General features: G+C 54.8%; 2 protein-coding genes across 2 annotated transcripts in view; one reads left to right on the top strand and one right to left on the bottom strand.

The window, feature by feature from the left end:
• Positions 1 to 583, bottom strand: part of STYXL1 (serine/threonine/tyrosine interacting like 1) — a 60,797-nt gene extending 60,214 nt beyond the window's left edge. Inside the window, exon 1 of the mRNA XM_044232830.1 lies at positions 538 to 583. Within this exon, the coding sequence (XP_044088765.1) occupies positions 538 to 557 (20 nt within the window). The 5' untranslated portion in view covers positions 558 to 583. The remainder of the gene's footprint in view (positions 1 to 537) is intronic.
• Positions 60 to 15,397, top strand: MDH2 (malate dehydrogenase 2). Its single transcript, XM_044232829.1, has 9 exons — positions 60 to 230; positions 5,977 to 6,145; positions 7,385 to 7,468; positions 7,965 to 8,074; positions 9,223 to 9,348; positions 12,082 to 12,159; positions 13,393 to 13,492; positions 13,825 to 13,976; positions 15,091 to 15,397. Exons 1-9 carry the CDS (start codon positions 165 to 167, stop codon positions 15,220 to 15,222), a joined length of 1,017 nt encoding a protein of 338 aa, XP_044088764.1. The 5' UTR covers positions 60 to 164; the 3' UTR covers positions 15,223 to 15,397.
• The last annotated feature ends 1,869 nt before the right edge of the window (positions 15,398 to 17,266 follow it).

Genomic DNA, 17,266 nt, shown 5'->3' with positions numbered 1-17,266 from the left:
CGGATACCGCGAGATCTGGGAGGGGGCGGGGCCGGAAGCCGGGCCACTCTCGCGAGACCCGGCGAAGCGGCGCCGGGAGGCTGGTTGCAGTGTGGAGGTCGTTGGTGTCACTTGCCAGCCGCCCGCTCCTTCGCCTGCCGTTCCGCTCCCCGCCCGCTCCAGCCATGTTCTCCGCCCTCGCCCGCCCTGCCGGCGCCGCTCTCCGCCGCAGCTTCAGCACCTCGGCCCAGGTAGGCCCGACGAGGGGCTGCCTGCGGGCGGAGGCCACGTGGGTCCCCGGGCCAGCCTAGACCGCAGGGTCGTCGAGTACCGACCTGCGCCTGTGGCGCCGTGGGCCGGCCGGGATACCGGGAGAGAAGTGCGGAAAGAAAGCCCGGGAGAGGGAGGGGGGAAGCCCCCCCGGCTCGTCCCCCCCCGGACCCCCCAGAGAGCCCGCACTGGGTCTGCACAGCTTCAAGGTTGGGAAGCTTGGGGGCTGTAGCGCCGAAAAGAATTCACGTTTGTTTGCAACTTTCTGTCGTACTTGAGGCCACTAACCTTGTTCTTGTAGCATCCATGCAAATAGCGTTGTCACTATTAACTCCCTAGTGCAGGCGGACTGAGATACCGGGGGTGGGGAACTGGTCCAAGGTTGCAGTCACTTGGCCGGAGAACTAAAAGTCCGCTCTCCTGGCCACTGGCAGTGGGGCTTGGATAACCCAGCTTTCCCTATGAGAACGTGAAGACGCTGCTTCCTCCTCGGGACCCTTTTGTAGGATCCTGCGTGCGGTGGGCGGACTGGGCCTGCCCCAGGTGTGGTGACTGTGCAAGGCTTCTGGGAGTGCTCGAGCCTGAGCTATTTTTAGGCACCTTAAGGATGGTGGTTTTCTAACTCCGGTGTGTGTTAGAATCACCTGAAGCTGATGAGGAACGGGGCCCCGGTGCACGGAAGGAGAGTAGGACCTGCCCCCTTTTACATGTCCACCAGGTGCCCCGGTGATTCTAATAGAACTAGTTTGCGAACCCACGTTGCCTCTTTCAAGTATCGCACCCAGGAGGCAGTTGATTAGTAAAGGAGAGTCCAGATTTCTGTTTTAGGTTCTGTCCTTCAGATCAGTTTCCTGTTTATAAGATTCATTTGAAAAAGAAATACACAAGAGTATCCACACTCGCCCTGCCCCTGCTGGGCGCTGCAGGAGAGACCAAGATGAATAAGAAGCGGCACTTGAGAGGCCCCAACTTAGGACAGGTGGAGGTGCCGGGGGCTGATGCTGAGGAGTGGGGGAAGGAAGGGAACTGATCTCCGGTAAGATTGTGGGATTTGCTGAGGGACGGTTGGATGAGGGGGACCAGAATGAAGGACACGAAGACGTCAGGCTTTGGAAATTGCTGGGATGGGAAAGGCTGTTGGAGGAGAGTGGGTTTGGGTAGGGGAGGATATTAGGAGCTCAGTTTGAGATGTTAAGTTTAAAATGCATATGGGACATACAGGTGGTGATACTGAGAAGGAACTGGAGTAAGTCAGAATGAGATTGAGAGAAATAAGTACATTGGTCTAGAGACTTTGGATCCTGTATCCCTTTTTTTTTTTTAAAGAGGGTCGGGAGGGGGAGACAGAGGGAGAAAGAATCTTATGCAGAGCTCATACCTAGTGCAGAGTCTGGGGCTCAGTCCCACAGCCCTGAGATCACGACCCAAGTGGAAATCAAGAGCCTTAACTGACCAAGCCACCTAGGTGCTCCTGAATCTGGTATCCTTAAGAGTAAAAATGTAGGAGCACCTGGGTGGCTCAGTGGATTAAAGCCTCTGCCTTCAGCTCAGGTCATGATCCCAGGGTCCTGGGATGAGTCCCACATTGGGCTCTTTGCTCAGCAGAGGAGCCTGCTTCCTACTCTCTCTCTCTCTGCCTGCTTGTGATCTCTTTCTGTCAAATAAATAAATTAAATTTTTTTTAAAAAGGGAGTAAAAATGTATCAAGAGCATGGCCTCGATATATTTATTTCTATGGGTGTATACTAATGTATATGTTATAACACAAGAAATAGAACTTTAAAAGCAAACCATAATAGACTTACATTGTAAAGCAAACTTAGAAATGAGGGAAGTGTTACCCCTTTGCAGAAGTTGCTGAAGTGTGTGCTGTTGACAACCAGCTCCTCCATGCAGAGAAGATCTGCAGGTTTGGAGACTGGTCTTCTGCAAAGAGATCATAAGTTAATCTCCGCGGTACCGCAGATTCTGTCTACACTGTGAAGACTCCACCCCTGAAGTGCTGTGTTTTTATCCATATTAACGAAATGGATGAAACTTTGTAATATACAAATAATGATGTCACCTCAGCACAAAGCAACAGAATGAGTGAGGAGGTCATCTTAGGTATTGTAAGGGACTGATTTACTTAAAGACCCTAGTGAGGTCATCAAGTCAGTCTCTCTCCTTTCTTTCCTTTTCTTCCTTTCCTTTCCTTCTCTTTCTCTTTTTCTTTCTTTTCCTTTCCCTTCTTTGCTCCCTCTTTCTTTCTTTCTTTCTTTCTTCCCTCCCTTCATCCCTCTTCCCTGTCTTTCTTTTCTTCCTTCTCTTCTCTCTCTCTGATGTTGGGCTCCGCAGTGGAACCTTGGAAGTCAGGCTGAGTAATCTGGCCATAAGGGACTTCAAGGAGATTTTTCAGTGAGGAAATGAAATGATTAAAAGGTAATTTTCAGAAAGATGGTTTTGAGGAGAGCTGTAGATAATAGAATGGGAACAGACGGTAAGGGGGAGCTTGGGAAGGTGTTTGAGATGTCAGGTTTTCCATGTCCTAACTGGGTATCTCTGATAAGGGAAGAGGCAGGAAATGGTTCTAAGGGTTTGAATTTGGGAGAACACCGGTCCTATTTGGGAACAGGGTGCGAGAGGTAGAAAGAATACATTTATTTAGACAGTTAGGTTTATGGGACCACTGGAGTGCCTAACAGAGCTGGGAATGTGAGAGTTTGAATCAGAGGTCCCTAGGAACAGAGACAAGATGTGAGTGATGACTGACGATCTAGAAGTAGAGACTGCCAGACCTCAGTTCTGGGTTGATCTGGCTAGTTAAGTTTTCTGGGAAGTCAAGGGTCCCCCTTTATAGCACCAATTTTAAAAAAAAAAAAAAAAATCAAAACTGAAGTCAAGATTTTTGGTTTTATGTGCTTTTAGAGTTTACCTTTCTTAAGCAGATGACACAGCTTGGGTTTTCTTTGGGCTTTGGTTTCAGGGTTTGATAACCAAAGTCCATTATTACTAGGGGCCGTTGTTGTAAAATACAGTCTGTGGTGAGAGTCTAGGGACCCAAAGCAGATGGCTGCCCAAGAGGACACGTGTGGGACTTTGGGTTCCTCTCCCCGCTGTTAGTCTGTCTCCTTCCCTGGCAGCTATTTGCTGGCCCAGAGTAGGCTCCCTTCTCATTCATAAGGTTAGGGTACAAATAAGCCCCCTGAGGACTGTTTTGTGTGGGCCTTGAGTGAGCCCTAATAGGAAAGGGTACCTTTTGTATAATGAGAGTGAGCTGTAGGCCATGGCTTAGAGTAGATGGGGTTTTTTTAAGCCCAGATTGAAGGGTCAAGTTGCCCGTGTTTGGCTTGTGTCCCACATCATCATTTGCTATCTTTTGGGGCCCAGGTGTATTACAACTTCTGGGCCTCAGTTCCTCATCTGTAAAATGAGTCAGTTAATATTGTTTAATGGAGTTCTGAGTGTCAGATAAGGAAAGACCTAGCTCAGTTCCAGCTACAGACACATGGCCCTTGGCTACCATTTTGCTTCTGGTGTTCCCAGTAGATAAGGTTGCTAGGTGGTGTGAGTTTCAGGTGAAGTCCTACCGTATAATAAATTCTGCCCCTCGTGGGAAAGGTTACCAGGAGGCAGTCATTGACTTAGTTGTTGGAAATGGATGGGGTGGGGGTGGTGGTAAGCCCCATTTGGTCACCATCCTTCACAGACTCCTCTTCCTCCCTAAATGCTAGTGTTCACAGGGCTCTGTCCCTAGCGCGCCCGTCACTGTGTTCCCCTTTGTGCTTTCTGGGGCTGCCAGTAGTCTCAGTGCAGATGCATCGCGCCTCCAGACCAAGCCTTTAGCCTCCTGGCATGTGTGTGTCTGGATGTTTCAAGGGGCTCAAACCCAGCATGCAAAATGAGACTCATTATCCTTTCTCCAAGACCCCTTACCCCTCCTCAGTTCCCTATCTTCCTTAAAGGCAATGTTGTCCACTCAGGCCGGCAAGTTGTCATCCTAGGTTCCTCCCTCCACTCAGCAGCTGGATGGAAGTGGAAGGGGGTGACCGAATCCCTTGTAGCCTGCCCATCCTTGCTTGCCTGGATCCCACCCTTGAGTCATGCTTGGACTATTGCAGTAGTTTCTCTGCCGCCGTTCTTGGATATTTCCAGGCCATCTTCCATGCTGCCTCATAACCTTTTTAAAACACTGGGGTGTCTGGGTGGCTCAGTCAATTAAGTGACTGCCTTCAGCTCAGGTCATGATCCCAGGGTCCTGGGATTCAGCCCCACAGGGGGCTCCCTGCTCACTGGGGAGCCTGCTTCTCCCTCAGCTGCTCCCCCTACTTGTGTTCTCTCATGCGCTTCTCTCTCTGTCAAATAAAAATGAAATCTTTTTAAAATAAATAAATAATAAAATGTAGTTCTGGACACGTTTTTCCCAGCTTCTAAGGCCTTCCACCATTCCCCGTTGCCCAGAAGGACCAGATAGACTCTGCTAGGCTCTCAGCTTCGGCCCTACCTTCTTCCTTCCTCCACATGCATCCATCAGTGCCCAAGCCATAGGGGACTGCTTCCCTTCGCTGGGCCATACTCCACAGCTCCTCCCCCTGGCATCCATCTGGTAAACTGTTCCTCCTCCAAAGCCCCCTCTCACACTTCTCTCCTAGTGTCTCCCTCCCTGGCACTTGTCACACTAGATGCTGTTTTTTGGTCTGCACTCCTTTGGGTTCGCAGGTCTTGTTGGTGCTGGCAAGTCAGTCTGGCATGTGGCAGGTAGGAAGTCCGTGCCTGTTGAATTGGAGGTGAGCCTTAAACATGAATAAGCAGCCCCTTTGGGAAGACAGTCTGGCACTTCCTCAAAGATTAAACGTGGCGTTGCCATGTGACTCCTCAGTCCCACTCCTTGGTATAAGAAAAAGAAGGGGATTAAGCGATTGCCAGTCATTAGATGTACTTAGCTCTGGAGTGGCTGTTATCTTTAGACTTTTAGCTCCACCAAGGTGACCAATAAACTGACAGAAACTCTGCTAGCTCCAGCCTTCTAGATGCTGGCAAGGCAGTCGAGTGTCTCAGCTATCACTTTTTAACCCTTCCTGCAGCTGACATGCCCAGAGCCACCTGCTGCGTGTTCTGCCTGGCGTGATGTGGGGCCACAGTGATCTCAGGCTCCGGCCAGTGCCAGAGTCCCCCGGAAATCTGGCTGGAAACACAGAGGCCTGAGCCCTGTCCTGCTTCAAGGAGCCTGGCTCTCTGTGGGCTTTGTCAGCCCGGTGGGTGATCCTGCTAGACCCAGAGTGTGGGGCAGGGTACTAAGGCTGCAGACCGACTGAACTGCGGGGGAGGGAGCCTTCCGAAAGGTGCATCCCTCCTGATGCTCCGTGCACCCCTCATCAGCTCCGTGTCCCCTGCCAGAGCGAGCAGGGCTCTTCCCATTCCTGCTTCCCCACATGACCGGCCTGTCAGTAGGTGCCCAGTATGGTTGTTTCCAGTTTTTAAAACTGGAGGTTGAAGGGAAGGTTGCCTGAGTAAAGCTTGTTCAGCTTTCGGGGGCTGTTTGCGGTAGGACCCTGACTGTCACGGCATCTGTGGACCCAAGTGCCCTGTTTCCCTGAGATAAGCCTCTCCGCTGCAGAAGGAAACTGGACCTTTGGACCAGGCACCAGCGCAATAAAAGACGCCTAGTGCGGTGTATTTTATAGGCGCTCATGTGACTACTTCTAATACTGATTCTGTATTGAGTCCTTTCTCTGTGTCTCTTTTTAGAAAAATGCTAAAGTGGCCGTGCTGGGGGCTTCTGGAGGAATCGGGCAGCCCCTGGCGCTTCTCCTGAAGAACAGTCCCTTAGTGAGCCGCCTGACCCTCTACGATATCGCTCATACGCCCGGCGTGGCCGCAGATCTGAGCCACATCGAGACCAGAGCAACCGTGAAAGGTAACCAGACACACTGTGCCTGGAGACTTTGCTCCCTTCTCCCCAGCAGACCAGAGTCCGGGCGATAGGACACGGTTGCTCAGTGGAAGTAGATCAGAGACTCGGTTTCCACGTTCATCGTGGAGTTGAATTCACGAATGACTACGTCTTTCTGGACTTGAGCCTGTAAAGATTTAAATAGCGTCTTTCAGAAAAGCAGAGGTGGTCTAATCTTCCCATTTTTAGTTTTTTTCTCATGTGAAAAGTAATAGGATGGGGAAGGGGAACTTTCAGGGACTTCCAGAGTTGGGGGGCCATAGGAATGCTGTCCCCCGTGGGCTGCATGTTGCCTTCATGTGCTGTGGGCCAGCCCTCCTGTCACCCCGGGCTCCTCTTCCAGCTTCTCAGAAGCACAGCCTTCTTTGGGAAAGCTGCTCTTCCTGTAAAGTCCCAGATTGCGGGCCAGAGAGGGGGTAGTAATTCCTGTCTCTGCTGCCGGCGTGTGGGATTGCCCCGCGGGACGGTATCCACACGCGTCTTCGGTCTGCAGGCACCACTCGGGAGGTCAGCTGTCAGCTGGGACGTTTATGTGCCTTCCGGAGTCTCTGAATGTGTTTGCTCCTTTTCTTTTGGAGCTTCTGAAAGTTCCTGCAATAAGGGAAAAACCTAAATCAAAGCAGATTTTAGTCATTGGAGCAAATTTCCCTTGTAACCTTTGAAAATGGACCTTTTCCCCCTCAGATGATAGGAATAAACAAAAGAGATACCAGTATTAGATGTATTACTTTAGCAGCACCGTGATTTTCTCATGGGGCTTTTGGCGTGTCTTATGATCTGACCCCACCGAGATGGAGCTTTTGTTAGGATGGCTGGGCGGTGGTGGGGAGAGAAGGGATAAGCCGCTCTTGGAACTGGGAGCCAGGAAGGCCTTACAGGTACCAGCGGGTCCAGTAAAGACAAGCGGCTGAGCTTGGTTTGGTGGGGGAGGGGGGTGGCGAGAGGGTTGATCCTTTCCATGGGGGTGGGACCCAGGCAGCGGGAGACTGGGGGAAAGCCGCATGAAGGGGGGCTGGGACCGTCAGACCCGCGAGCGGCAGTGGTCAGGGAGCACTTTGCAGGGGGGCTTTGCGGCCCTTCTGGGGGCCTGGGGTTGACACTGGACCCAGCGGGGGCCATCCTCCCCCGGCTCCATCCCCACAGATGTCCTCGGCTCTCCAGATCAGAGAATGTGAACTTTCTCTCTCCTGGGGCGGTGTCTAGGCTACCTCGGACCTGAGCAGCTGCCGGATTGCCTGAAAGGCTGCGACGTGGTGGTTATCCCAGCCGGAGTCCCCAGAAAACCAGGTGCGTGTGCGGAAGCCTTGCCTTGCCTCGCATCCCCCTGCCCGTCAGGTGGGGACGTGGTTTTCCCTTACACCGGACTGTGTCCCTGTCTCTGTGGCAGAGAAGAATTCCAGAGAAATCCCTTTCTTGGCCTGGCCCATGTCTGCCGTGTCTGTGCCCTGCCCGGTCTGGTGCTCCCGGTCTGGTGCTCCCAGGCACCCTGTCTTCCCGGAGTTCCCTTCCCCCACCTGCTGCTCTGGAGCTCTTACTGGCCCTTTTGGAGCCTCCTCAGGTCCCTCCCTCCCTAAGCCCCCCTCCCCACGCTCCAGCCCCCCACAGACCGCTGTGTGAGCGCTTGTCACTCTAGGCTGCCTTTCCTACAAGGTAGATTGGCTTGGAAGAGGGAACCTGTCCCGCTCACACTTGGCTTCCCTCTAACAACTGCCACACGGCGCCGGGCGGGCCGCGGGCAGATCATCCCGTGCTCTGTGAACATCTTGATTTGGATCACTCTCAGGCATGACCCGGGATGACCTGTTCAACACCAATGCCTCCATCGTGGCCACCCTGACCGCGGCCTGCGCCCAGCATTGCCCCGAGGCCATGATCTGCATCATTTCGAATCCGGTGAGTGCCGCTGGCAGAGGCTGCTGATGCCGTTCCTGACCCCCCCAGTGAGCAGGAGGAGGAGGCGGGAGGTGCTTAAGGGGACCAAAATACAGTGAAGGGGCCGCAGCAGACACATCGGATGAACCAAGTGTGAATTCCAGCCTGCTTTTCCCACCACCGTGTGCCTTTGGACGCATCACTTCCCCTCTCTGTGTCCGTTCCCTGTGCACAACGTCCCTTGTTGAGGCCCGAACGTGGTGGCCCATTCATTTCCCTTACCCTGTTCTGCTCGGGATTTGCAGCTCCTGGTCCCCCATCAGGCTTGCTCAGCCACCCCGGTCTCTGCTCACAGCTTTTGTGGGAGCTTCTCCTTCGATCTTAAAAGCGCATGTGCCGCGCCCCCCCCCCAGGAGACTGCGGCGCCCCCCCGCGGCTCCCCAGCAGTCCCATGGGTTGCATTTATTCTTTGGTGCCTCCCTCCCGGGGCGGAAGCGCAGTGACAGTGATATCGAATGAGGACGTGCCCGCCAGGCCGCCCCTAGAGCTCGTTCCCAGGGCCTCTGGGGAGCCGATCCCAAGTAGCTCACCCTCGGGGCAGCCGCCACTTTGGCTGGGACGCTCGCCTAGCGCCTGATGGAAATCCCGTGGTTGTGTCCATCTTCATGATGCCCTCTCTGGGCACTGGGCACCGTGTCAGCACTTGCTGTATATTAAGTTCCAGAACCTTCACAGCCTCAAGGAGGTGGTCGTCTCTGCTGTGAGGAAACCGCTCTCCTGGGCTTAACCTCACAGGGTGGCTGAGCTGGGACTTAACTCCCGGGGCTGGCTGAGGTCTTGGCCCTGTGCAGTGCGGTGCTGTGTCCAGGTGTCGGCCCCAGTGGGCACGGGCAGTGTCTCGTGGGGCCAGCCTCATCTGTTAGGTTGACAGCCCAAAGGTCACGGAAGGTCACTTCTGAACTATGGGCCCTCAAAGGGTTGTTTGAGGAGGGGAGAGTAGGAAGTTAGCACATTGACCTGTTCCGTAGCGAGGGCGGCTTTGCCACAGAAAATGTTATCGGGACAGTTTGGCCCCTTAGGACTTGGCCCCCGGTCTGGGGAGGAGATGTCGTGTGTGGCTCGTCTCTCAGGATGCAAGGCAAGTCCCGCCTCTCTCTTGCATTTGCCAGGTGAACTCCACCATCCCAATCGCGACGGAAGTTTTCAAGAAACACGGGGCATACAATCCCAATAAAATCTTCGGGGTGACGACCCTGGACATCGTCAGAGCCAACACGTTCATTGCGGAACTGAAGGTGAGGGCTGCGTCGGGTGTCCCTCAGGCTCCCCCTCGGCCGTCCGAGGCTGAGCGGCGGACATAGGAGACCAGGGGGTCTCCAGTGCTCTTAGAGCCGCCTCCGTGGGGGAGAGGAGCGCTCAGGTTTCGTTGGGGGGGTCCACCCAGCCCCCCGCACGTTTCAACCACAGCCAGCCAGAGTGTTCATGCCACTCCCTCTCTGTCCCCCTGGTGCGTGGGAGGGTCCGGGCTTTTTCCTCGGGTTTCTCGCTGGCTCGGCTGGGCTGTACTCAGGAAGTTCATTGCCTCTGAAAACTGGAACAGGATTCGACTGCTAATTGGTAGAGAAATGATAAAATCGGCAAATATGAAGTATTGGGGGTCGTTCCTGAACTCCCGAGATGTCAGGACCGTCGTTCCCAGCTGTTGTTCTGACTGCAGTCGCCTCTGGCTCCCTGGGCCCGTGCTGGGGGGTGGAGGGTGTTGGCACCAGTGCCGGTCCTGGCGTCCTCGGTGCCCCTCGCAGCTCGTTGGTGGATCCAGCAGCGCCGCTTCCTTTGGCCTGAAGCAGTGTCCCTCTGGAGCTTCGGGCCATCTTTTTCTGCCTTTGCAGAGGAGGGGGCCAGTAGGAGCAGTTGTCCTGCACCCATAAGACCGTTGACCTTGATCTTACTGCCCCGTGCGCCAGACAGGTCCGCCCTGGAGTGGGGTGCCCTGCTCTCATTCATGCTGCAGCCCCTCTCTGAGGGACGGGGGTCCCTTGGGACTCAAGAGCCAGCAGAATTGGATCAGCACTTGGGTGCGGGTGTGGAGCGTGGTCGAGTCAGGACAGGCTTTCCTGAGGAGCGTGCGCTCCCACTGAGTCTGACCGAGGACAGGCCGGGAGGGTGGGGCTCGGGCCTCGTGGGGCTCCCGGCCCTGCTTCCTGGGAGCCCCAGATTCATTGTCAGGGCTCTCTGGGTACTTCCAGCTCCTGGGGCCCAAAGCACGCCATCTCCCCTGGCCTCTGGTCCTGCTGCCACAGGCTAGCTGCACACAGCTGTTTAGATGACTTAGAATTACAGAAAACGAGAAATCCCTGTCCTCTGTTGCGCCAGCCACATTTCAGATCCTCGGTGGCGACATAGGCTCCTGCATTGTCACAGACAGCTCTGTGGGACGGGGCTGTCACAGACTGGGAAGTTCTGTCTGCGGTGAAGGAAAGGGGAACTTGGGCCCTGGGAGAGAACCTAGTGCTTGTCAGGGACGTGTCCTCTCCCTCAGGCTCTCGGGCATTCTGCAAATATCCTGAATTGTATCGGGAATGAAAATTGGCCCTTAAAGCTCCAATGTCTGGAGCCTCCTTCGGTCCTCTCGGCCATATTCCGCCCCCTTGGCCACCTTCTCGGCTTTTCCGCTGATGGGATTCGTTTTCTTGACGCCCCAGGCCTTTGCTCTTTCTGCTGCTTTTGCCTGGAACAGCCTTCCTTTGGCAAAGTCCTGCCTCTCCTTCCCAGATGTCGTGACGTCTGTCCCAGAAAGCTTCTCCCAGGCTGATGAAGTGCTCCCCTTGCTGCCAGGGCCACACCGTGTGGCCATCTCAGGGGCGCCACTTGCGTCTGCCTCGTAATCGACAGTGAGGGTCTCAGAAGCAGGGGCTCTGTCTGTCCACACCTGTGTCGCTGGTGACCAGCACGCTGCCTTGGCACAGAGGCGCCACTGTGTGAGCATCCCGCTCCGTGGACTTGGTCCTGAGGGGTCTGCCCCCTCTCGATGCTGGGTCTCCCTTCTTGAACAAGGTGGGTTCCTAACTTGGGGCTGCTCTCTTCAGCAGCTGTGGCTTTTGAGGAAGGTGACGTCATTGGGGAACTGCTCACTTCCTCCCGTAACTCCCACCAAAATTTTTCTTTTTCTTTTTCGGACCAGTGGAAGAAATACCTGGTCCACAGATTTGTGGGGGCGTTGTGCCTCCTGTTTTAACACATGAATCAGCCTCTCCTGTTAAGCCCTGACAAAGAACCATGGTGTTCTGGCCCCTTACAGCTCTGTTTTATTCTGTCCTGATCACTGTTCGAGGTGACAGACTTCTCACCCCTGGGGTTTTCTGGAATTGTTCTGAATTTTGCTCTCCAGTCAGAGGGAGGGAACTGGACTCGTTCTCTGTGACTGAGGGTGGGGACGTGAATCTGGGCTGGTGCGTGACAAATGACCTTAGCTCTGGGGGAACGACTATCTTCTGATTGTCAAAAGATACCAGACTGACGGGGACCAATGTGGGGACCCTGCAAGGAGGCAGTATTCTGCTCCCTGTAAAGGAAGACCCCCATAGGGACCTCACCAGGTGACCCGTACTCCTCTCCGTGTTGCTCCCGCTGATGTTCCGCGGGTGGCGGGCCATGGTAGGCGATCAGACCACAGCTGGACTCGGGCTTCTATGGTTTCTTTGTTCTGGCTTCTGTGGATTTCTCCAGTGTTGGTGCTTTAGGAGGATATGACATAGTTTATTCTCAAAGAGCTTTAAAAATTAACAGGCCTCCAGGGGCGCCTGGGTGGCTCCGTGGGTTAAAGCCTCTGCCTTCAGCTCAGGTCATGATCCAGGGTCCTGGGATCGAGCCCCGCATCAGGCTCTGTGCTCGGTGGGGAGCCTGCTTTCTCCTCTCTCTCTCTCTCTCTCTGCCTGCCTCTCTGCCTACTTGTGATCTCTATCAAATAAATAAATAAAATCTTCAAAAAAAAAAAAAAATTTAACAGAGCTTCATACTTTGATGGCCAGGGTTTGGATCCTGCGCGAGTCAATGTTCCAGTCATTGGCGGCCATGCCGGGAAGACCATCATCCCCCTGATCTCGCAGGTAAGTGTGTCACCTTGCCAGGAAGCCACACCTTCAGGAGTTTCTGCCTTGAGGTACTGAAGACAGAGGGACAAAGAACGAAGCATCTGTCATACTTAGAGAAGATTCCTGCTATGGATACAGACAGCCCCAGCCGTTGTCAGGGTTGGGGGTGGGGCAGGCGGATTCTTGAGTGGCCTGCGGGGCTGTGGTCAGGGTCCAGCACTTCGGGGGTCCATGCCTGTGGCAGTGAGTGTAGACAGAAGGTGCGGCCAACTCCCAGCACACAACGAAAACTGCTGCAAGAAATCCCCGAAATCGCAGTTGGGTCAGAGCAGGCACAGCTGCTTTATTTAAAAATGATTAGGGGGTGCCCAGCTGACTCCATCAGTAGAACTTGGCACCCTTGATCTCAGCTTTGTGAGTCTGAGCCCCACGCTGGCATATAGATTACTTAAAATTTAAAAAAATAATAATAAATTGCGTGGAGGCAAGGTGAACACCACCGAGGATAAGATAAATTAAGTCAATTTCTATCCCTGAGTAAAATGCACTGAGAAGGACGCAAAATATTTATGCTGTTCCTGCCAAAAGTGCGTATAACTTTATGAGAAAAGCATGAAAAAAACCTTCTATAAAATCTAACATCGTGGAGGTTCTACAAAACAAGCAGCCAGCCCTCTTGACAAGTGTCTGGGAAGGCAGGACTGCTAGGCGACCGACTGAGGTGGGCCCCTGCATGGGACCTGGGGACAGGAAAGGGACAGCAGTGAGGGAGTGGGTGACATTTGTGTAAGGTCTCTACGTAATGTATCGGTGATAACTTCCTGGTCTTCATAATTGCGCTGTGGTTACCTAAGATGCTAACCTTAGGGTAAGCTGAGTGTGGGAAATCTTTGTGCTATTTTTACAGCTTCTCTCTAAAATTAGTCCAAAATATTAAAGGGTCTTTTAAAATGAGTAGGGGTGGGTGGTGGGTGGTGCCTAGCTGACTCCATTGGTGGAACACGTGACTCCATTTCAGGTCATGGGTTCAAGCCCCGCATTGAGTGTGGAGCCTACTTTAAAAAAAGGGCAGCGGGCGGTAAGGGCCACATGACAGCAAAGTTGACTTTTTCTTTAAAGCATAGTCGGTCTGGGTTTCTGTGTAGCGGCAGTGCGGGGCGGGGTTGGGGGTGTCTTCCACGAGTGGGGGAGGAGAGCGTGGGGTCTGGGACTGGTGGCTCACGCTGTCCCTGTGGCTTTGGCCCGCAGTGCACTCCCAAGGTGGACCTTCCCCAGGACCAGCTGACAGCCGTGACGGGGCGGATCCAGGAGGCCGGCACGGAGGTGGTGAAGGCCAAAGCTGGAGCAGGTGGGTTCCCGGGGGCAGCGCCCGGGTGGGCTGCTGATGCCAGAGGCCCCGCTGCAGTTCCCAGCTGAAGACTGGAAAGGCCCGGGCAGGCAGCAAATGCTTTTCTCGGCTTCCTATACGTTCTCTGGCTGAGCCAGCCTGGTGGCCTGGGGCAGCCCGGCTTTGTGGAGTGGCTCGGCGCTGAAGGTCGTGCGTTTGTGAAGTCACGAGATGCCGACCCAGATCCTGCACAGCCGACACGGAGGGCTTTGCGGCTGCTGTGTTTAGCTGCAGGGCCGGCTGCTCTGGATCTTGTGGCCACGATGCTTATTTGACCCGCCTGGTCCTCCTAGGCTCGGCCACCCTGTCCATGGCGTATGCCGGAGCGCGCTTTGTCTTCTCCCTCGTGGATGCGATGAACGGAAAGGAAGGCGTCGTCGAGTGTTCCTTCGTGAAGTCCCAGGAAGCAGACTGCGGCTACTTCTCCACGCCGTTGCTGCTGGGGGTGCGTATCGGCTGGGTCTCTGTGTTTCTTGATGAGACACTCACTCTACCTCAAGGCAGCCGTGACTGTCCCGAAGGAAGGGCCTCCCTCCACCAGACCCAGAGAGGATGCCGAGCTGAGGGTTTCCTGCTTCCCTGCCTTACCGCCACGGGTTTTCTTCTGGAGCATGGTCTAGGTTGTCCCCTCAAAGTGCTGGCATCTAAGATGGAGCCCTTACGGTCCCGTTGCTTGGCCAGGCTGTTGGGAGGCAGATGTCCAGTCTGGTGGCTGCCCGAGTGTTCGGGGAGCAGACCCCCGGGGCTCTCGCACGCACACCGTCTAGCCCGCTTTCCGTTTCCGACGCAGCTGCCGACGTCACGCAGAAGGGTGGTTGCCTTCATCTCCTGCCCAGAATGAAACTGTCTGGCGACGTTCCGAGCCACCCAGAAACCTTTCCCACAGACGCCCCGATGTCCAAAGATCCCGGAGACGTGGCCCCAGGCCTCAGGGACCCCGTGGAGAGACAGTCACTAAGCAGACTAATTCTGGAACTGTGGGGTGTGGCAGGCCGTGCAGACCCTGGGGTCAGGGCAGGCTCCCTGGGGAGGCGACTGGGAAGCCTCGGCTGCTGGCGCAGGCACACCCACTCAGCCGTGGGGGTGACACGGTGACAGACACCTGTTTTCCTGACATCTCCCATCTCCCTACGTGATTACATTGGTGGCAGCCGAGAACCCGAAAGTCTGCTCCATGCCCGGGAGAATAACGTTCGGTGCTGCTGGGGATTGAGTGCTCCGTGGCCCAAGCCTGCCCACAGGCGTTCTCACGGCCTCCTCTGGGGTGGATAGGATGCCCTTTTTCTGGATAAGGAAACCGCTTTGGCTTGAGGTGCGCATGGCGTGAGTGCCAGGGTCCGGATCGGGGGCAGCTTGCCTGAACCCTGGGCTCCGCGCGCAGCTCACACATGGTGGTCGGGCTCCCTCCTGGGTAGGTGGGCCAGGCAGGGTTGTGAAGTTACGCGTCAGGTTTTCCTCAACAGCCTCGTTCGTGGAAACCTGTTGTAAAATTTACAGCATCGCAGTGATCTTTCTTAATTTTTAAATTGTCCAATTTTATCCCCTCCCGTCTCCTCCAGAAAAAGGGCATCGAGAAGAATCTGGGCATCGGCAAGATCTCCCCTTTCGAAGAGAAGATGATAGCGGAAGCCATCCCCGAGCTGAAGGCGTCCATCAAGAAGGGCGAGGACTTCGTGAAGAACATGAAATGAGCGGGTGGCCAGCGGGCGGTCCGTCTCCCTAACTTACGAAAGCATCGTGTCTCTGTGAAGCCATTTCCTGCCCCCGTGTTTGCGTTCTGTTAAACACGAGTGTCGTGCTAGCGTCGCCGTCCCTGGACCGCCTCTGGGAGCATCAGTAAAAGCAGGCTTTGGTTTTCTTTTTCAAGGTTTCGGCAAGCGTGATTTCTTCCCCCTTCAGGCTGCTTCTTGGGGGGCTGTCTGGTGTCTCCGTGAACCAGAACGAGAGATGATGACTTGAAATATCAGACTGACGCGTACTGGTTTCAGCAGCAGCTCTGAGAAAGTGTGAAAAGTTGATCAGTAGCTGTCCCTCCTGGCCCTGCTCTGCAGCGCTGCCTCCCTCTGCTGACGAGCCCAGAGAAGGCCCGGCTCCGGCCCGGTTCTCCAATGTCCCGAGGTGACAGCTGGTGGCCCATGCCCAGCTGCCCTTCCCAGGCTCATGTGGCAGACTCTGGCTCAGCCTACAGCTCCGGCTTCTCCCATTGGAGCTGCCTCAGCTGACCTCTGTCCTGCTCCGAGTCTCCTCCTCCCCTGCCCAGCCCGGTCTCGGGCAGGGGGCCATGCTAGGCCAGAGTTGGGGTGAAGGCGGGAGCAGGGGTGGAAATCACAATGCCAGCAGTCTAGGCAGTGTGGGGGACACAGGAGGGCTGGCCTCATGTCCCCATTGGGGGCTAAACAAGAACTTGGTTGTATCCTCTGGGCTTGGGGTAAATGTGGGGATTAGAGCAGGACCTGTTCCCATTAGCGTCTGGTGTGCGCTGTTCGGTGGAAGGGGGAGCTGAGAGCCCCACTCTTGAGAAGGAACTTGGGCGGCAGCAGGTGATGACCTAGTGACATGGTCAAAGGGCAGGTGGGGGCAGAGCTCTGCCCTGGGCGGGGATACTTCTCCATCTACAACAGCTTTTCTTAAAATGGGTATTACCGTGACATCATTATTTCCTTATAAGAGTAACAGGCATCCACTGTTTAAAACCTAAAATGTGGGGCACCTGGGTGGCTCAGTCTGTTAAGCGTCTGCGTTCGGCTCAGGTCATGATCCCAGGGTCCTGGGCTCGAGTCCCACATTGGGCTCCCTGCTCAGCATCTCCTTCCTTTGCTGCACCCCCCCAAGCTTGTTCTCTCTCTGTCAAATAAAACCTTAAAAAGAATAATAAAAATATAAAACCTAAAATGTAGCCCCAAAACAGCAGAAAATAATCCCAGATCAGATGGGATTTGTCCTCTTAATTTTGCTGCTTTCATAAGTTGAGATAGGGCCTCAGGTGCCATTTTGTGGCCCGCCACTCTTCCTGTGAAACACATGCACACGGACCTGGTCTAGTTGCTTTAAAGCCATTTTCTGTGTTGTCATCTGTTGTCCCCCCGCAGTCCCTCTGCAGGTCAATGAGGCTCCACTGGCTGCTGCTTCCCCAGCTGGCAGGCACAACAGGCCAGCACCTCCGAGATGGTGGCTCCTGCATGGCTGCGGTGTAGGGATGCCGGGCGGCCGGGCTTGTCCTTCACGGGGCCTCTCCTGCAGAGCGGGCAGATCTCTTACTGGATGGCTTGGGGCCAGAAACTGCCTGGCGGTAGGACAGGCCAGAACCGGTCCCATCCTCGAGGTGGAAGCAAGTCCACGGGCAGGCCCAGGCGTGTAGTGGGAGCGGACCAGCCCCACAAGGGCAGGAGTCCTGGGAAGGCCTGGTTCTTTGGGGGCCAAATTGGGAGACGCGCTACCACTATAAGCACCCGTGTATTCCTTTCCCCCTCCCTTTTTTTTTAAAAGATTGTATTCATTTATTTGACAGCGAGAGAGGGAACACAAGCAGGGGGATCGGGAGAGGGAGAAGCAGGCTTCCTGCTGAGCAGGGAGCCCCATGTGGAGCTTGATCCCTGGACCCGGGGATCATGACCTGAGCCAAAGGCGGTCACCCAGCGACTGAGCCCCCAGGCGCCCCCAGATGTATTTTCCCTATCACTTGTCACCACGGGGTCACCCTTAACAGGGAGCCCACAGTAACTACACCACTGCCGT

The sequence above is a fragment of the Neovison vison genome, chromosome 14 (genome assembly GCF_020171115.1).
Source record: "Neovison vison isolate M4711 chromosome 14, ASM_NN_V1, whole genome shotgun sequence".
NCBI classification, from domain to species: Eukaryota; Metazoa; Chordata; class Mammalia; order Carnivora; family Mustelidae; genus Neogale; species Neogale vison.
This window is presented reverse-complemented; position numbering and strand designations above follow the sequence as displayed.